Source organism: Sesamum indicum, linkage group LG3 (assembly GCF_000512975.1).
Source record: "Sesamum indicum cultivar Zhongzhi No. 13 linkage group LG3, S_indicum_v1.0, whole genome shotgun sequence".
NCBI lineage: Eukaryota > Viridiplantae > Streptophyta > Magnoliopsida > Lamiales > Pedaliaceae > Sesamum > Sesamum indicum.
In genome coordinates, this window is record NC_026147.1 from 20,499,222 (window position 1) to 20,521,334 (window position 22,113).

Sequence of the window (22,113 nt, forward strand, 5' to 3'; positions counted from 1 at the left end):
AGACAACATTGAGGAGGGCTCATCAATCTTATTCCTTCATTTAAAAGAAGGAGAATAATTAAAAGGGAGAAGAATAGACTGCGCAGTAATAATTATAGCCTGTGAGTGAACATAAGAACACCATATCTGGGGGGGCCCTCAACCTCTCATTGCATGTTTATACCTACCTCCAAATGTCTGCAGCCCTACGATGAAAGGAGCAAAAGGTATTTTGCCATCGTTCTCCATCCAACGGTCTTTAAAAAAACAAAAAGGGCATGAGTTTTGTCCGTTTAATTTAAATTTATACAATTTCCAAAATAGATATGTCAACTATCAAAGACAATTAATTAATGTGATCCGAATTTATAACCCTTCGTTGGAATATGGAGTCATTACCATTGAAATGGTATTTTAAATGTGATGGGTTGTGCCATGTTTCAAAATTATAGATACCTATAAATTACTAATTAATACAATTATACATCGTTTAGAGAATCAGCCTCACAAACATATGAAGGATTTTTCCATTATTATTGTATTCTTAGGACGTATTTGTAACTATTGAAAATAAGTATTTATCAGTTTGTTCGCGAAAATTAGTTGTGAACGATATTTTTTGATTTTATGGCTTGTCTTTGAATAGCTCAAACAAGTTGATTTAAATAAAAAATTATAAGAAATTGGTAAAATCGTAAAATATTCGGTTAATTTTTCTAAAGTACATTAGCCTATCTTCTGTGTAGGGGTTACACGTAACACTTTCAATTTTTCTTTTTCAATTTCAACTTTTTTTCCAATTAAGTTCAACTTATATTAATGCTTAACTTACAACTTTCTCTATTATTTATTCCCACCATAAGATAGATGTTAGAAATAATTACATTGTTATCCCTTGAGGTTCGGTGTAATTTTACATATAAACTTTCTTGTAGTTCCAAAAATTATATCTAGTATTCCGAACATTTGTTTTCGTTTACTAAATAGATCTCTCTGTTAGTTATATTCCACCAAATTTGCAGATATTCGCAAAAAAATGAATAAAAATCCATATTTATCTCTAATTGATTTATTACTGACTTATTCAGGTCAAACAAATTTTTTACAAATAAAACTGCCCTTATAAGGTGAGAATATACCTCGTCACATATATTAACATGTAAAGATGTATAAGGCTAGTTTAATAAGAAAAATATTTGTTTGACCTGCATGTAATAAGTCAATTAAAGATAGATAAATTTTTTTATTTAATTTGATCTATTAATATCAGTAAATTCAATAAATGTTAATTAATAAAATAATCTATTTGGTAGATAGAACCAACGTTAAAAATATCAAATATAATTTTTTAAATTATAAATAATCCACATATAATTATATAAAATCTCACGAAAGAACAGTGCAGTTATCGGTTGTACCTTTTGGTGGTGTTTTAAAGGAATTAGTGACAAGATAGAAGGTGATAACCTAGGATTGACTTTTAATTACTTGGGATGTAACACTATGATATTAGCTTACGCAGTAACTAGTTCACTTTATATTATTATTATTATTTTTAATTTTCAAGAGACAACACCTTCATTAATTAACTAAAGGAATTTACTCGATCATTTCAAAAATAAAAAATACGGAGTTGCAGGAAAGAAGACAAAGGCTGCATTCATTAATTAGCGTTAAGAAACTCTATTAATTAAAAAGTAATATATATTATGTAAAAAAAAATAAAATAATAATAGGAGTCACATGCAGAGTTCTATTACGTAGGTGGGTGGGGCCCAACGGTGGTCCCCCGAGTTTTTCCGTGTGTCGGTGAGGACAGCTCGTCTGACGTGTCGGTTGCGTGTGAACGCCTCAAGCCACACCGCGTGTGGACTCCTGCACTGGATCACACTGCTGCAATTCCTACTTATCTGCTCAAAAAGAATTTTGCATATTTATTAAAATTAGGAATAATTCATTTACACCCCAATTTATTGTCTTTTTTTTACACAAATCATTCTTATCTTTTGAAAAATTACAAAAATCACCTCTGGCAGTTTTTAAAATTCAAAAGTATCCCTATTAACTAGATCAATCTTTAAAATAATTTTTCAAGAACAGAAATGCTCTTAGGGGTGATTTTATAATTATCAAAAGGTAGAAGGGATGTTAAAGTAATATTTATAAAGATAAAAAATATGACCCCATCTATTTTTTATTATCTATACTAATTTTTAATTTAAATATAAATTATTGTATTAATTTTTTTATTGAATCTTGATATAAAATTATACCTTTTAATAATTAAAATATTAAAATATTTAATTAATATATAAATTATCTCTTAGTAAAATTATTAAAATGAAAACATTATTTATCCTCTATTTCATAACTAAACTAAACTTTACTATTAATTTTTTTATATATTTTATATAAATCATAATCGAATTAACAAAATAAATAGTTTATTTATTAAAAAATATCTTTTTAATAAATTAAATTACATTAACTCATTTTATTAGTTCTACTTAGATTTATATAAAATACATAAAATATTTTTAATTTTTATTTTAGTAAATTTAGTTATAAATAAAATATATGATAACTAATCTTTTAATTTTAATAATTTTAAATAATTTATACAAGTATAATAATTTTTTTAATATAATTTATAATTTATTAATTAATTTTATTTATATATTAATTGAATAACTTAATATTTTAATTATTAAATGCGTAATTTAATATAGAGATCCAATAAAAAAATTAATAAAATAATTTAAATTTAAAAGTACAAATAATTAAAAAATATATATGAGGTCATATTACTCATCTTCATAAATATTACTTTTCCATCCCTTCTACCTTTTGATAATTACAGAAACACCCCTAAAGGCATTTTTGTTTTTGAAAAATTATTTTAAAGTTGGACTTAGTCAACAGGGGCATTTTGGATTTTAAAGACTGCTATGAATGATTTTTATAATTTTTCAAAAAGTATGGATGATTTGTGTAAAAAGACAATAGGCGATAAATGTAAATGTAACTACCCCTAAAAGTTAAAATTTATTTATTTTGTTTGATTGTAAATTTATTAATATATTTAATATATGAATACCCCTTGACATAATACATTGTATTTATTAAAAAAATATGTAAACAATATTTTTTTTTTTTGAGAAGAATTGTAGCGACAGAAACATGCAACGTTAGTACATGTTGTTATCACTGTTTAATTGAATAATACTTATAAATATATTTTAATTTGAAATTAAAAGGTGAAATATATAAAAATATATATATATATATTATATTCAGTTGATGGAAGTCATACTAGATTTGTCCGCATCTATTGATCTATTTATGACATGCGATAGAATTTTATTTATTTACTGATTTATTTAAGATATTTATATGTTTTCTTTTTTAAATAAATTCCTTACAATTACAATATAAATTTTTAATATTCAACAGTATACACTAATCACTGATAAAATATATATAACTTATTAACATTATTGTTACAATAAATTTAGCTACTATTATTAAAATAGATCAATACCGATAATCAAAATTATTTTCTACGGCACTTCAATTTCACGTACAATATGATAAATACATGATATTATAATTGTTAATAAATTAGTTGCTCCACTATAGTCTAATTTTAGTAAATATGCATTGCAGACGAACACAAATTAAATAATTAAAATATAGTAAGATAAATTGTTTAAGTCAACTTGCTAGCCCTTCACCTCTACCAATAAAAATTAATATTAACAGAACATGTATTTCAGTTCAAGAAGTCAAAACCCATGGATCTCCATGCCACTTAACTTTGACTCAAAACATATAACCTCGTAATATTTAATTTCTAAAGATAATTATATTTTATATTCTTGATTTATAATTTATTTATATAAATTATTTTTAATTTTTTGCGTAATTACAAAAATTGCATACGTCAGCCAAAAAGTAAGGTAGTTTGTGCAATGATGCTGATTCGGGGGCTGTATGTGAAATTTTTCAAGAAGTAAAGGTCTATTGTGTAAATTATGCTGACATCTTTGATAAGTATATGTAATTTTCAACTGACCAATAACTATGTGATTTGGACACATGACCACATAACATTTAATTTCTAAGGGATAATTATATTTACACCTCCTGATTTACGGTCCATACACACAAACAACTCATATTTTTGCTTTATTATAAAAACCACCCATAAAAACAAAAAATTAAAGATCGTTTGTGTAATGATATTGAAGCTTTCAGGGCATGTGTGTGTGTAATTTTTTAAAAAAATATGAATATTTTGTGTAAATAATATTAACGTCTCTGATGAGTATACATATAACCTTTTAAAAGATAAAAGTAATTTATATTAATAAACTATAAATCAGAGGACGTAAATGCAATTATTTCCATTTTTAAAGACCGAAGTGTGTAAAATTAGTTGGAATTGCAAGATGGGGATGGACCCGTGCATGGCCTATTGTTATAGGGTTAGTCAAAATTGAAATCAATTCACGTGACAAGGAAATGTCCTATTGCATCAACCCCTTTGACCTCAACAATTTACCCATCTTATATATATATATATATATATATATATAGATACATATATATTTTACGTATGAACAATATTAGAATAAAATCTAAATATATATTTCATGTATGAACAACATTAGAATAAAATCTAAATTTAAAGATAAGATATATATATATGTATAGAGAGAGAGATTTTAAAATGTAAAATTAACCCCACTAATATTTTAGGCTTGTACAGAGAATTCGACCATTGGATCATAGAAATCATTGGAATATTAATATTTTATTTTATAATATGATCAGAACGGTGTGTACACATATTTTTTACTATTATGTGTAGATGTTTTTTAATTATTATTATTTTTACAAGAAGTCAACTTTACAAGAGTGTAAAGGTGGGTACCAAATGGCGCTTTAGTGAAAAGTAGGAGACTAAGCCCACTCTTTGTTGCATAATTAAAGGGTTGAATCAAACATGTGATACTTTTAAGCATTTTGGACAGCTCCAATGCTGGCCAAGGGGTGGGTGTGTGTTTTTCTTACAAAAAATAAAGTATAAGGTATTGATGTAATACATTTTTTTTCACAGGGATAAATAGGTAAAAGTTAATTAATAATTCTGTTAGTAGTGTAAATTCCTAGTCTGGAAGTTGCAGATTTTCCCAACGTCCTCTCAAGATGAGTTATGTGAACGCCTATTTACATGGGTAAATTCCATAATTACCCCTTGTGCTATAGTGAATTACACGAAATCTCTCTATATTCATTTTATAACTTAAGTGTTTTATCCCATTTTTTGTATTGAATTATTCAAAATATTCTTTTGGAACCTGAATTATAATTTTACATATTTTTTAAAATTTTCATATATATATATATGTTATAATAATCTCCATCTAACATCAAATTTTTTTACAGTTTCTTTGTAATAAGGTCGGTCCATCATCAATTTTTCTTTATTAAAAATTTTAGCAAGGATAAAGTTGACATTCCACCTTAGGTCCAAGGATTACATAATTATGTTACATGTCAAAGGATACGGTAATTTTAAGATTACATAATTATGTCGCATTTCAAGGGGTATCAGTAATTTTTCAAACAACAATGAATTATTTGTAATTATATAAAATTTCAAAAGAATTCGACATAATTTATCCTATTATTATATTTTGTTGTTTTAGTTCAATGAAATATTAAACCACATTAATGTGCAATTTATGCGATGAACATATGAATATAGTATACGAAAATTAATGATATGTAAAATTGAAAAAAGAAATTGTTATTTAATTGATAATATTGGGGGGGGGGGGGGATGGGATTTGGGACAGATGACAACCTACGGGAGTTGTAACTTTTTGTTAAAGATAAGGAAAAAGACGTAATGAGATGACAAAATCTGCTAACATGAACGTCACTTGTCAAAACGCGCTTTCACAACTATTATTAGCCTCGTCGTCACTTGTCAAAACGCGCTTTCACAACTATTATTAGCCTCGTCGTCACTTGGACTCTAATTTGACAATTTCTTTATAAATGCAATGATTGACTGCAAGGTCACAAGTTAGGCGTTTAGATATTCCCTCTCTTTTTTCCTCATGGATTGAGATTCAATTAGCTCAAAAAATCAGAAATTTGCCTTTTTTAGAAAAAAAATATAAAATAATTGGTAATTTTAAAATTATGAAAACCATATATTCTCTATTTTTTCAATTAGTAGTTTTCAAGATTTTTTCTTTAGTTAATCAATAACATATATCATTAAATCAAATTCAAACATACAATAAAATAAATCATTAAATCACAATCAAACATAAAAATCAGGCGGGACAGATTGTTGTCCTGTTTGTTCGAGCCCCATCCCGTTTTTGACAAGTTCAGGCTTACGTAAATAGGTTAAAGAGCGGGAATGGATTTTTATTTTATGAATCTGAGCTGGTCACGAATTTTGAATCAAACTCATTTAAGATCCACTTTCAAACCATCTTGAACATCATACATGCAAATAAAATTAATTTATTTTAGATTTTTTTTTACTTATGTTTGATACATGTTTTTGCAAATTAAATTATATTTAATGTAACAATAGCTCGTTGGACTCTTATAAATAATAGACCTTCACTCATTTATATTAATTAATTAATGAAAAAAAACAAAGCTTTACTAGTTGGACAAAATTTGACCAGTTAAACTTGACCTTATTCACCAATCATGTTTTAGATTCTATGAATAAGTTCGTTGTTATGGATTGAATATATTAGTATTGTAAGTTATTATAATATATTTATGATTTTTAATTATATTAATATAATAATTGAATTGATATAAGTACGACTTCCTTGATTACTTGTCATTTTTTATTGTGAAGGTGGACCAAATGAATCAAAAAATGGTACCTTGAGATGAGGTGAAGTAAAATCTAAAATGGGGTGCAATCAATTTGCCCAAAAACAGTAAGAAATGAATGGTTTTAACCAAATTGTATATAGTGCATAAAAAACAAGACAGCATCACATTGTTTGTTATGGTGGAAGATGGAGGATTGGACACGGCACTAGTACACTATCTTAAAATGAAGTTGAGGACCAATTGATTGTGACTCACATCAACACCAACACCACCCTCATCTCCCATTCACACTTCAGACCATGTTGCAAATGCTCAACGTTTATAGAGCTACGAATGATCAGTATAATTGTTTTTTTGGGATAATTATATTTATACTTTTTGATTTATGGTCTATTTACACAAATTATTTATATTTTTTGTATAATTACAGAAATTATTACTGACTAAAAATGCACAGTGGTCCAAGTTGGGCTAATCCAACCTAGTACCGGATTAAACCAATAAAAAATGGACTGGTTCGGCCTAAACTAGCTTGACAGTCAAAAAATAGGTATAGTTTGTATAATAATGCTAACATTTTTAGGGGGTGTGCGTGTGTGTGTAATTTTTAAAAAGAATATGGGGCAATTAATGTAAGTGATAATAATATCTTTATAATGTATTTGTAATTATCTAATGATATGAGTGGTGTATATAAACAGACCATAAATTAAAGGGCGTAAATATAATTATCCTTGTGTTTTTTAGTACAATTTTTAAAAAGTTTTACTAATGTAAAACGTTTGATTTAAATTATAAATACTATTTTTAAAGATGATTTCGTCACTACAGCTTCATCAAAATATAAAACGGACAAAAATCACTTATGATAGGTCGAAATTTTGTACATATGTGTGTTTGGAGGAAAAAAAAAAAATAATACTAGTAATGATGATAGTCACACACACAGACCTGTGCTGAGTGGGGAGTTAAGGGACAGGGCATGAATGTGTAATATAAGCACCTCAATCCCTCCAAATTGCATGTGATGTGTTTTAAATTTAAATGACATGAGTTTGAGTTTCTTGACTCCCAATGATGCTCTCTCTCTCTCTCTCTTGCATGTGCCATCTTCACTACCTACAACACACACACACACACTCTCTCTCTCTCTCTCTCCCTCTCTCCCTCTCTCACAACAACACTTGACTCCTTTGATTGGCCATGGAGTTTTTGATCAAATTAATGTCTTAAGTTTCTTTCTCGTTTTGATTGATACTATGCCTAGGGTTATACATTCTCCATTCCACACAGAGGTGGCAACGGATGGGTATGGGCTGGATTTGGATGGACTCGAGACTCGGCTTTTCAAGTTCGATATGAATTTGAGATTCTTCCCGAATCTTAATTTTTGGATCCGAATCTATCCTAATAAATGTGGGTTTGAGGTGGATTTAATTGCCACCTCTAATTTTATCTCAGTTGAAAGAGAGATTTTAGCAGCATCTAAAAAATGGGGTATCTATCTTCTTTAAGAAACGATGTTCTAAGAAAGGATGCAGACCTATGACACGTTACCACAAAAAGATAGAAAATTATCTCTAGAAAAAAAAATGTTAAGTAATAATTTTCATATTGTCGCTAATTATAAATATTTAGTGAGACAAATTTTAATTTTGTCGCGATAATGAGTTCTAATAAATTATGATTAGCAATACTTAGCGACAAATGGTTGTGACTAAAAGCAATTAGCGATATATATAATGATAATTTTTAACTACAAATTATAATTATTGTCATTATACTTGCATTGTCACTATAAATATATCACTAAGACACTTACTACGTACAATAACCACTTCATGCACAACTTTTTATCATTAATAATTTTATTATGAAAAGAAGGAAATTGCAGTCTTGTAATATATATTTTTATTGATAATGCTTTGAAATTATCACTTCATAATGTATCACTAATATCATGTTTTTTTATAATACATGGCTACTGAAAGTATTGAGAAAAAAATATATTTTTTAATCTCAAATACTAGTATTTTTGCATTTTTTTAAAGAAAATTTATGGACCAAACATGGTGCAAATTCTTGATCCCTGGAATTGTAAATAATGTATAGATATTTTCCTAACTTTAGACAATAATAATTTATATTTTATTTTTTAATTAAAATATCAATATAAGAACATGAAAAAAATATCCGGACATTACTAACTTGTGGACTTACTAAAAATAAAATCGAAGCAAAAAATTATTTATCACAATTAAAAATTATGATAGATACATTTGTCATGATTTTTAACTACTCTCACAAAAATCATAATTAACAACTGTTGCATGACCCTTATCAATAATTTTTTGCTACATTCATTTATTATTAAATATAAAAATTAATTATAATTAAATATTATATTTCTTGAAGTGACCGGGCAGAAGCCCAACAGACTTCATACATGCACACATCTATACCATGACCATCACATCCATGGAAAAAGATGTATGAACCAACCACATGCGACATTAATTGCCCACCATGAAATCTATGTACCTACATTGATGTTACGAATATGGGCGTGAAAGCGATTAAACATATATACAATATCAAAATGGGGTGAATAGCAATTTATCGTTTATTATATTAAAAATGAGTATATTATTCTTTTAAAAAAAAATATAGTAATTTAACTTTCTGAAATTTTTAAAATGAAGTAATTTATCTTCTTATAAAGGGAGGTAAATTGCTTCTTTTTAAAAAGTATAAGGAGCTAAATTGTTTTATTTTAAAAAATATAGGGAGGTAAATCATTATTTATTTTTTATAAGAAGGTAATTTGCTCATTTACAATATCACAAGGGGATTTTTGCATTTTCCTCGATCAAAAAGCATGTGAAAATTTCCCATTCAACCTTAAATTATATGCACCGACTTTATTCAATAACATACCCTATGTAAATTTATTTTAAGGATGTCAACAATTACTGACTTGATCTGTAATATAATCTGAATTTACGCAACGCAATGTATTATTCATCATTTCCACTTTCTAGTTTCACAATTTTATTTTTTTTTTAGAAAAAATGCTTTATTTAAGGGGGAGGATTCGGAACTTATAAATTAGCAAAGTTGTAAACTTCACATTTGCAATCGATGTGAGATGCATGCTGGCATTATTAACCTCTTATACGAGGGTTTTGAGATGGATATATATAGGGTCTCGTTTTCACAAATAATGCCAATTGATACAACATACGAGATGATGGAACCATAGTAGCGCGATATATTATTCACTATGCCTTCCCCGTTATGCTTTTTTTCTAAAAACGTGTTTCGCTAATAAGAAAACATATTGAGATATAAAAGCCGTTCAAATCCCTCATTTGTAATAGATACGAGATGCATGACGGCATCAGTTACTTGCAAAAACGAGTTGTACTCATAGCAAACTCGGATATAGTACAAAATCTTTATGTATTCAAACCTTTTTATCATATATTTTACCGTATAATATGTGTATAAACAACGTATTTGTACGGCACCGCGCAAATTAAATGCTCCCTATGTCTTCAACAACAGCATTGTTGTATGGCCCAATCAATCATATTTGGGTCGAGATTGCTAGATATGTGGGCCCAATAACAACCCCAGAGCCCAACACATAGATAAAATTATAATTTTATCAAAACGTGGAAATTAGTGACAAAATATTAAATGAAAATAGGACCAAAATTGTCATAGCTCATGCTTTTTTAATTGATCACAATATTTATTTAGTTACAACATTTAATAATTCTCAGAAACCTAATGGTGACAAAAGACGTCGAAAATTTCAAATTGCAATATATTTTGTTATTTACTATTAATTATATATACGTAATATTTTTTGTATCACTAATGATTAATAATGATAAATCAATCAAACATAATTGTTGGAAATACTAAACATTGAAATTATTGCTTTTATGATTATCACAATTAGATAATTTTTCTTGGACCATATAAAAGAATTAGCAACACTCCACTTTTTCTATTTTAAGTTATTCTAATTCATATCACTAGAAGAAATGTGGCTTTCTATTATGATTAATAATTATGGTGAAAAGTAAAATATCGTAGCATATAACGATGCAAAGTATTTGTTATAGTTTTTAGATATACGTAGTAAATATTTCGATCATAGGTAAAATCATAGCGAATGCTGATTAACTGTGATCAAGATCTAAGTTTTCGTAGTTGGTTTTGTTTGACCGTGATAGATAATATTAATTTATTATAATTTTTAAATTGTGGTAATTTATAGTGTAAGGAATAATTAACATTTTTTGCAGTGTACGTATATAAAGTTTATATTTTTTTTTTGAATAATTTAGAGAAATATTGCGTACATGTGATATGTATATATTCAGAGACTTCTAAATTAAAATTTCAGCATATCTTTCTACCATAATAACAAGGAATTGTTAATAATGATAAGGCATTTAGTCATTACATAATTTAATATACGTCCATATACCTCATATAAAATAAAATTCTTACATGCATAAAATCTCACAACATGACATGGTACATCTCGACTACATCAAATGAAATTCTAATCAGAATTAAGTCTGTGCAATCTAAATTAATTACATAATATACTTGTTATGTATTTGATAAAATACAATTTAAAAAAAGTAATCAATCATATAGTAAGTATGTTCAATTCGATCAGACCTAATTTAAATAAGAATTTTTCTTACATCCGATCCAATAAACCGAAAAACACAACAGAACCACAACAAGTGCAATCCAACAAAACCTAATTGATCAGACAAGGAACTTACCGTCGACCCGATCAAAAGTAGGCGGGCACGAGGGTCCATGACCGGAGCCGAAGGACGCAACATGGTCCTTGAGCGAACGCTTGTGCTTGAAATCGGAACCGCAGATGCAGAGCCAGCGCTTGCCGCAGTTCTTCTCGTGCGTGCGCCAATCGCCCTTGACGGCCAAGCACTTGCCGCATTTACGGCAGGAGTAGCGCTTGAGGCCGTGCTTTCGCTTGTAGTGGGTCTGCAGCGTTCTGAAGTCCTTGAGGGGCTTGGCTCTGGGGTGATTGATGTTGTTCTTGCACCCTTCTTGGCAGCAGTAGCATGGGATTCCCAGCATGGCTCGGGGTTGGCTGCCCTTCAGGGAGTCTGGGCCTCGCCGGAACTCTGAGCCGTGACCCCACATGTGCATCTGGATTCATTAGGGCAAAAGGGTTGGATCAATCAAGAATTTCATTTTATTGTAAATTCATATTACATCTTTGAATTAAATGCAATTTTGGTCGGGTAATTTAGGTCATTTGGCAATTTTGTCATTTGACTTTTTAGGATAATGTTTGGTCCTATATCTTTTTAATATTTGCAATTTCAGTCATTTTGTTTGCCGGAGTTCACTTCCATCGGTGAGAAGAGTGAACTCCTAAGAGAAAAGTATTGAAATCACGAAAATTAAAAAGATACAGAACTAAAATGCTACCCTATAAAGTTAAAGGACAATAATATCGGTAAAAATAGGAAAAAAAACTCACAGTTTTAAAATACCATGTGAGAGACACATGTTCTTTTCTGACGAAAATGGTGAACTCCGATGACAAAAGGATTAAAATTTTAAAAATTAAAAAGATATATAACTAAAATACAATTTTAAAATGAAAACGGTAAATAACATAAATTACAGAACAAAAAATACATTTAATAATCTACATCTTGTATTGTACTTAATACGTTCATGCTATGTGTACAACCGTTTGTACAATGTTTGTTCTTTAATGTATAAATTTTAATCATGTGTATTTAACATATACGTAATACGAAATGTAATATATTTGTAATATTATATTTAATTCAAATTTAGACAAAAATAGGAGATCATATATATATAGTGTTGTATTTGGATCCAGAGTTTAGACAAGGAAGCTAAAATGTTAGGACAAAAGGAATGAGATAATGTTATTAAAATTTCTAATTAGTTGGTTTGACATGGGGGAGGTGGAGGTGCATGATCTACTAGCAAATTAGGTCTGTCAATGGTTAGCGTGTCTATCCAGGCCAGATTTAGAAAAAATTCAAAAAAAATTATTCTATACCTAAACCCTACCCATTTTATTAAATTCAATTCAAGATCTATGGGTCTTTAGACCCAATCAAGACCCAGTTTTTGGATAGGATCAGATCCAGACTCATTTTTTTTTCCTTCAAATCATACTAATTAATTTAATTTTTTTAAATTTTTTTTCATAATTTAATTATTTATTATTTAAAAAATATACTTTGTTAAAGAATTAAATGATAAATAATGTCATGGTGTCTTAAATTTTTTAAATTTGTTCGCTTGAATGTAGATCGTAGGGGTATTCAATTCGGTTAACCGAATGAATTGAAAGTTTGGTTAATTGAAATTTTGGTACGCCAATTATAGACTGAATATTGAACCGAAATATTTGGTTTAGTTTGGTAAAAATCGAATTTGTTCCAGTTCTGTTTGATTTTCGTTACGAATTAATTGAAAATAATAAAAAAAAATATAATGTTAATTATTTGTTATAAATTAGCAAAAATCTACATAAGCTCTTCTATATATTACCCTTTTTTTTTTTTTTTTCTTTTTCTCACTAATTAATCTGCTGCTAATTAGGAGTGTATGGATGTAAAATTCTAGTTATAATTTTATATAAACAATGCATTTACATGTGAAAACTTTGATCAATTGAAATTGTATTTTCTAGTAATAAACTTATATATATATATATATATATATTACTCAAAATTAGACAACAGCAAAGTTGCATAATAGAGACATCTCAAATTATTAATGTATCTTAAAAAATTAGGAATGAATTCATAAACAAATCCCAATTTAATTTTTTCATTACAGTTTAATAAAGATATATAACAAATCGCAATACATACAAGATTTTTTGCAAATATTTTCATCTATATATGATGTATAATACGAGATGAAAATTAATTCGAAATAAAATATCCCGAATGATCTTGGAGCAAGAGGGATAATTACTTTTTTTTTTTTTTTATGAATCTTTTTAATTTGCAAATGCAAGTAATGTATTTCCCTAATTAATTGCATACAACTAAATCATCGTAAAAAAAATCTTATTCAAAACAGGTTTGATTTTAACTAAATCATCATAAAAAAAATCTTATTCAAAACAAATTTGATAAAATCAAACCAATCACTTTGTGATTATCTATTTTTTTGAATCGTATACCAATCATACGTCAAGTGTATTGTACTTGGCATATAATCAGTTCAGGTTAGACCAAACTTGATTTGGATTAGAATTTCCTATCATCATCCATGGCGTTATCTTACCTTTCCGCTACCAAAACCCTCGGACCAAAAAAAACCTAGCAACATATGAAAGATTTAGGAGAAGATCACATGAATTGGAAGAGTAGTAGTAGGTCGCACCTGCAGATTATTGTAGCGATTAAAGGTCTTATTGCAAATATGGCAAGAAAAATGAGTGAAGCCAACCACGATTTGTGCAGGCGTAGGTATCCAATACTGCGTGGCTGCAGCTGAATTTGCCGTCTTTTTCCCATAATCACTTGAATTGATGACACCCTTGTTGCAGAAACTAGGAAGGCCGATACGCAACGCCACGACAGAGTCCTCATTCTCGTCCACGACAACGTTGGACTCACCAACACGGTCCACGACGTTCTTGTTAGAAGCGGAGGTCGTTTTCTTAGCGAAGAAATCAAACGTCTGGACTACAGCAGTGGAGGTGGAAGGTAAAGAATTAGCATTAGGGCTAAAACAAAAGCTGCCTGAACCCTCCATGCTCTGAGTGGTGTTGTGTTTTGTGGTACGTAATTATAATGACATGGAAGGAAGGAGGAGGGGGTTGGTTGAGTGAAAACAACCTTTGTCAAGGGGATAGTTAATCCCTGCTGTCTGAGCAGAAGATCCTCTTTTGGTATGATACAACACAAACCTTAAATACAGCCTTAATTGATCTGGGGCCTGGGCCAGGGGGGTGTCTATTTGTTGCATGAGGCATGCAGCAGTGAGTTTGAGTATATATGACAGAGTTTCATGTGTAAGACTCTGAATTTGAGGTTGCTGGAGGGATTAAAACATGGCCTTTTTTGGGAGGGCCGTTGCATTTATGTGCTTTTTGTTGCTTACAGTTTTCGGAATTCCAGTGAGAATTGATTGAGTTGCAACAAATTTACATAAGCCTTTGCTCTTACATATGTTTATCAGAAGCTTCATCTAATTTACATTATTAATAATGATTAATTAGTGGTTACGTAAAATAATTATGTTATTCTTTGGCAGTCGTAGGATTTTTCTTGCAATCAGTTGCGTCCTCTACTCATATTTTTTAGGAAAACTCTTAATTCACATTGATTTAAATATATAATTTTCATGTTTTTCATATTATGGTCATATACATACGTTTTAAATTTCAGGACAAACTACTAACTTTGAGTTTAATTGCTTTTCGCGCTTATTGAATTTTGTATAAAAAGTATGAAATATTAACTTGTAAACTTATATATATCAAATTTATTGATCATCCAAGAATTCCTTTAATGACAACATATATACAAAACTCAATCAAATTAAAAACAATTCTAAACCCTTCATGATATTTAATTAATTATCATAGTTAAAAAATGTAAATTGTCATAGAACCACACAATATTTATTGACGGTAGTTTTTGTGAGTGTGACTAAAATATTTGCTATGACTAAAAGCCATGATAAATGTCTTTGTTATGGCTAAGAGTAACGTCAAATATATATCTTTTTCATGACGGATAAATTAAATTTTTTTATCGATTTTACTTATTCATGATTAATAATAATTATTATTTATAATATTTTTTTAGCTCTATAGCTATTAAAGTGCCGGCAATGTTAAACTTTATTCTAGTGAAAATTTCAATGTTTATAAGTTGACAACCACGTTAACTTTATTTTGTTTACTGCAAAGATAATCTGCATTTCTGCTCCAATTAATTTGGTGCCTTTTAGTTTAATAATTTATCCCTCTGATTTCTATATTTATCCTAAAGTATTATTCTGAGATCATTAGTTTTTATTTTTATAATTCAAATTTATATTATTATTTGTACTAGAAACATAATAACTTAGGACCATTATGTGAGCAAAATTCAAGCTGTCATCGATGTCCATTAAAAATTTAGGGTTTAATACATTATTGTCATGCATTTTTTTAACATTTGCAATTTTAATTTTTTTCCACTGGAGTTCACCTCCACAGGCGAGAAGGGTGTCTGACGGAAAAAAAAAAAAAAAAGACTGAAATCGTAAAAATTAAAAAAAAAAAACTACAAGACTAAAATACTATCTCCAAAATTAAAGGACAAAAATGCTAGCAAAAAAATGAGTAGATAATATCGTAGCTCCAATTTTAAAAGGTCACATGAGATGCACATATTTTTTTATTGAGAAGGGGTGACTGGAAAATTGCGAAAATTAAAAAATGTAGCAATATTAAATATACATGTATGTATGAATGCATACACCTCTTGATATTCCTTTTTAATATTTATTATGTTATACCCTTTTGTATCCCCTAGATTGCTTGTAATTATAATAGTTATTAGTATAGTTAATTTGTAACCACAATTTTGGTGGTCTGTAAATACCACAATGTATTTCATTTGCAAAAAAGCTTTTGAGAGAATAAGAAAGTGATTTGGAGGAAAATACATAAATTATTTTCTTTATATTTTATTAGGAGTGATAGGTCAATAAACTTAGAATTTCTTAACACGTAACAAAATGTTATTCTAAAAAGTTAAATGACGAAAATGCTAAATAATCTAAGTTATGGTACTAAAAACGCAATTAAACGAGAATTTTTAAGTCTTCAAAAAGCGAGCTCTTATAATATTAAGCCAAGTACGAACAACTTATAAATTTCAAATAAATTAACATCTATTACTAATAAAACGCAAAATATTTTTTTTAAATGAAAAGAAAAAAAAGGAAGCTAAATACATATCCATGTTATTAGTTTGGGGGTAGGGGACAGTTTGTTTCCCCTGAATACGGGTGGGTCAGTACAAGAAATTTTCGTTAATATAAATGATCATGGACCCAAAAATAAAAATAAAAATAAAAATGAATGGTTACATGAAGAATTATATGGATTGTACATGATTAATGAACAACTTTGAATTTGGTCCCCCAGACCGTGTGTGTCTTAAGCAGTAGGACTCGTGGAAGCTGCTGGACCAGCTCCTGCTTCTCTTTCTGTCGACGTTTGTGCAGCAACACCACCTGAATCTGCCATCCATCCATCATCTTATTACAATTCATCTAACCTATAACATAACACTTGTCTTCCAAACAACATTCTTAACGTATTTTTAAGTAATATAAGTTCTTCATAGACCAATACTGTACGGGTAAAAAGTTATGGTGTTTCCAAATTCTGAATTGTAAGTTGATCTGGAATCAGACTAATTATACAATAACTGTTGCCATAAAATGTTAGGTCCGAGTTCTTCTATTCAACTCTCACCAATTGCCATTCATTTATAAAATAAAGATTTCACGATTAGTGTATTAAATAACTTTTTTTTTTAATTTTTAAATAACTTGATCGTTTAACACCTTATCAATATACACGAATGGATAATATACAAAATTTATCGAAAAACACATAGACAAAAAACAAGAGCAACAACAAACAATGTTGCCTAAATTTGTCCGAAATGCACATGGTGGCACTGAAAGTTTACTGCCATGCCTCTCTGGCATAAATTCCCATTTGACCACCCATTGGATTGGATGGGTCATACCACAAAACCATACAGCTCATCTCACGTGACTACACTTTCAATGTCAGCCCCCTCCCCCTCCCCCTCACTCACTACTTCACATTACATTTCTCACCACCACTCAACACCTTTCACAATTTTTCTTACAAATATTTATGTGGATATAATTTCAATTTTACCACCTTAAATTAATCACATTATAACTATTTGACGTGTTCTCCCATTCCCTCCCGATAATTTTATATTTCTAGTAAGACTAAATTATGAGGCTCATATAAAATTAGAAAAGAAAAAAAAAATATTAATTATATGTCACGTCAGTATCATTGTACTTATCATGTGATTAGTCATTCTACTTGCTACATATTATATTTAATTTCTCTAGATCCCAGTTACAATTTTTCGTACAAACATAGACTATGATTTCTTTATCGTACAACTTTATTAAAATCACCCTACATAATAATGCATCAACGAATCTTTCATACTTATGGGTATTTTTTCTTTCTATTTTCACACAGTTCTCTTCATCCTGTATTAGAGATGAAATTAATTTTATTTGAAACAGGAACGAAAGAGTTTAATTTCTTATTAAGAACCTACTTTAAAATCCAACTGAACCAATAATTTATGATAAATTAAATCAAGACTATATAAAACCGAGACTCATTTTATAAAATTCAATAAATATAAATTAAATTGTAATAAAAATTAGAGAAAATTTAAATTTCTTTTTTTTTTAAAAAAAGAATGAATTAAGTGAGAGACTTACCGGTGGAGGGTGGGAAGGTAAGCCTTCTTGGTTGGAGTAGAGGGAGGGGAGGAGGATAGGTGGGAGAAGAGGCCTCCACCTGCGTAGGATAGTAAACGTAAGAGGGTCCTTGAAAACGTTGCGCCGGGGGTATGGGAAATGTTCCTCTGGGTGCCTGTACCGAGTACCCATAGTAATACGGTGCTCCCATGGTTGAAGATGAAGCTCCATACACTTGATTGTAGTACTGTGCTTGCTGCACTTGTGGGTTGTACATTGTCTGTCCAAATTACCCAAAAATTAATTAAAAAAAAAATAGTCATATTTATTTTTATAATATCTGAATTAAATTAATTAGAAAATCCCGAAAAAAATTAAATTAATAGTCATATATAATTAGAAGAACTAACCTGCTGGTAACCATAATCAGGAGGGTAAGTCGCGTACCTGGAAAAATAGTACATAAATATCGTAAATTAAAATAAAATAAAAATATAGTTTTTCTTTTTTTTAGAAGAATTATTAAGCAAAAAAAAAATGAATTATATCGAGTTGGACGAAATTAAAATCATTAATAAATCAAATGACTTATATTTGTCGCGTAATTAGGTCAATTTGATCAATATTAAAATAAATGAATAATTAATACCTTTACTATGTTGTAAAGACTAAAGAGCATCATAATTATGACCATAATCTATTCATGCTTCTCACGATCTATTATTAACTTTTATTTAGTGTATATTTCAATAAAGCAATGTATAATTATCTTCATTTAAAAGCGAGAAATAAATTAACATTCACAATGGGAAAATAATACGATAATTATAAATTCAATGAAAAAAATTCCAAGAAATAGAGATTCTAATTAGAAACAATTTAACTATCTAATATGTCACTAAAAATCAGCCATGATTTTAATTGCAATCACATTAATTAATTGTATTTAATGACCTATTTTTTAAATTTGTTTAATGTATTAATTTTTCTCATTAATTTTGGATAACTAGCATAGGAGGTCAATAAAGCATTGAACATTGCTGACAATTTGTTTACTCATTTATACCATCAATTTTACTTATTTATTATTCATCTGCCAATAACCACTGCATTCAATATTTTTCTTTTTTTATTAATTAATTCCCTCTTTTCTATAATTATTAATAAATACTAATACTATTATATATATAGATAGATATATGTGTGTGTGTGTGTGTGTGTGTGAAAAATGGGACAGCACATATTCATAAGTACTTATACCCCACACATGCCAGTCATATATTTTGCATAATGTCCCATGGCCCAAGACTAACAGTATGAGCAAAACCAACATACCCATACGGCGGATACATCACCGGAGGCGGAGGCGGCAGTGGCGGTGGAGGCGGTGGAGGTAGAGACGGGAACGACGACGATCCACCTCCTTGATATAGACTCCCCACCTGATTTCTTCCTATAGTTGAACACGCTAAATTATCACATTCGACGTAAAACTCTGATAGAAGATTCTAACCGAAATCATACAAGAAAATGCACACACCTCTGGGTGGAGACGGTCGAGGCCGTCCCAAGGAGGCAATGTTGCAATTGGCTCTTCTTCCGTCAATCACAGGGTTGGGATCAGCGCAAGCCCTCTTGGCGGATTCAGGATCACGAAATGTCACCTGTCACATCAAATTTTCACAATTATATCAAAAAAATGTATTTTTTGAATTCACAAAAACATATATGTGCTTACGAATCCATATCCCTTAGACTTTCCGGTGGTCTTATCGTTGATGATCACAGCCTCAAGAATCTCACCAAACTGCTCGAAATAACCCCGCATTACATCAGTTGGAGTCTCCCACGCCAGCCCTCCGACGAAAACCTTAGTCAACGTCGTGTCCCCAAACGGCGATCGATAATGCTGATGAGCCATTATGGCATGTCCAATGCAATTTTACTTACAAAAACAAACTTCTTAACTGATCCCTCGTCTCCTCGTGGATGTCGACTCCACCTCCATCCGTTTCTCAAGACACGACTGCAAAGGAGTGGAGGCGGCTGTAATGGTGGTGGTGATGATAGTTGACAGATAGATGTCGATTTGAAGAGAGAGAGTATAAGAAAGAAATATTGGGTGGAGAGAGAAAGTAAGAGGGTGGGGGATCCGACAGTTGCAAACTCTGATTTGCTGTATATGAGAAGGGGCAAGGATTTGTGGGTTTTGTGTGCTCGAATGACAGCTGCGTCACTAAGGGCACTTCACACTGTCCTCCCTGTCCTCTCTCCTATTCTGCATTAATATATATATATATGTATATATGTATGGAAGAGTCCTACTTTGGGACACAAATGGTGAATCATGTTCTTGGAAATTTTTATGTCAATTTATTTGGGTACTAAACAATTAGGTCTATGAGTTGTTGGACGCATATATATGATCATGTCATAGAGTGAAAACCTTGTATTTATTATTTAACCTTCCATGATTTATTTAGAGATAATATATCATTATTTTTTTAGATTCGTTGTAATCATTAATTATACGTCACGATAAATTACACTTACCTTCCTTGAGATTGGTATAATTACTGATACTCTTATTCGAAAAGTTATAAAAACTCTCCTTAAATTAGAAATAATTACGTGTCCCTTAAATGGTAATGTAATTACTATTTTACCCTTACTATTACTTTTTTATTAAAAAAATCAAATATTTGAAAAAAATATAAAAAATTTTGAGGAATAATTTATTGAAAATATTAGTTCATAAAAATATTCTATAAAATTATAATGTTATAGTTCAAAAGGGTATTTTGGGTAATTTATCATAAAATAAAAATCTAATGAAATGGGCTCGTTGTTAGATGAACGTTAAATCTAGAGGGATATTCGTAATTTTTCAAATAATGAGGATATATTTGTAATTGTGCCAAATCTCAAGGGAGGTGGTTGTAATTTATCCTATACGTAAATCACCTTTGGTTTGAGAAATAATATTTAATATCCCCGATATTTTTTTTTGTCTAATTAAACAAATAAATATTTTTGTAAATCAAAATTTATCGAATTTGCTTATATTAATAAAAACCTACAATTAAAATTCATATTTGCTATAATTAACTTGTTACTGAGTTATTACAGATCAAACAATTTATTTTTTTTCATCGAGCTATCCTTATACGAGGAAGAATACGAATGTCTGAGAAGTTAAACATATAAACTTTAATACCAAATTCCAAACATTATGAACACTATAATGAATTGAATTATTTTCCTACATGATAAAGCAGTAATTAATACGGTTTAAAAATTATGATAAATTAATAATTTCTACTACACACAAATAAATTCAATACAAAACTTTAAATTTTGACCACAATTAATTAATATTTATTATTGTTATTAACTATAATTAATATATTACTCATTGCAGAAATTAAGGGTTAATAGTCGTTGTGGAATTGATAATTTTTATTTTTAAATGGTAAACCATAACAAAAAAAATTATATTTCTTCTCATGAAACTAATAATTTTTTCTCAAAAATTGATTTCTGACATTAAATTCAAAATTTTCTCATGCTTTCCCCCAAATAACCCTCAACAGTTATTGGAAAAAAAAAAGAAAAAGAAAAAACTTAATTAGCTACTTTTGACTTTTGGATGCAATATTTTTCCCCTATATATATATATATATATATATATATATGTAG

General features: G+C 29.2%; 2 protein-coding genes across 2 annotated transcripts; both read right to left on the minus strand.

Moving 5' to 3' along the window:
• On the minus strand, positions 11,468-14,811 carry LOC105158965 (protein TRANSPARENT TESTA 1). Its single transcript, XM_011075894.2, has 2 exons — positions 14,308-14,811; positions 11,468-12,069 (listed from the first exon to the last, which is right to left on the minus strand). Exons 1-2 carry the CDS (start codon positions 14,680-14,682, stop codon positions 11,659-11,661), a joined length of 786 nt encoding a protein of 261 aa, XP_011074196.1. The 5' UTR covers positions 14,683-14,811; the 3' UTR covers positions 11,468-11,658.
• Positions 16,867-20,677, minus strand: LOC105158966 (RNA-binding protein 38). Its single transcript, XM_011075895.2, has 6 exons — positions 20,153-20,677; positions 19,955-20,078; positions 19,750-19,867; positions 18,825-18,861; positions 18,436-18,694; positions 16,867-17,166 (listed from the first exon to the last, which is right to left on the minus strand). The coding sequence occupies exons 1-6, from the start codon at positions 20,333-20,335 to the stop codon at positions 17,084-17,086; spliced, it is 804 nt and encodes a 267-aa protein (XP_011074197.1). The 5' UTR covers positions 20,336-20,677; the 3' UTR covers positions 16,867-17,083.

Excerpts from the sequence above, each read along its gene's own strand:
- LOC105158966 (XM_011075895.2), bottom strand. The coding sequence starts at position 20,335 with ATGGCTCATCAGCATTATCGATCGCCGTTTGGGGACACGACGTTGACT. Across the intron at positions 19,868-19,954 it reads TCGACCGTCTCCACCCAGAG|GAAGAAATCAGGTGGGGAGT; the intron begins GTGTGTGCATTT and ends GTTCAACTATAG. Across the intron at positions 18,862-19,749 it reads GTGATGTATCCGCCGTATGG|GTACGCGACTTACCCTCCTG; the intron begins GTATGTTGGTTT and ends CTATTTTTCCAG.
- LOC105158965 (XM_011075894.2), bottom strand. The coding sequence starts at position 14,682 with ATGGAGGGTTCAGGCAGCTTTTGTTTTAGCCCTAATGCTAATTCTTTA. Across the intron at positions 12,070-14,307 it reads ATCGCTACAATAATCTGCAG|ATGCACATGTGGGGTCACGG; the intron begins GTGCGACCTACT and ends TAATGAATCCAG.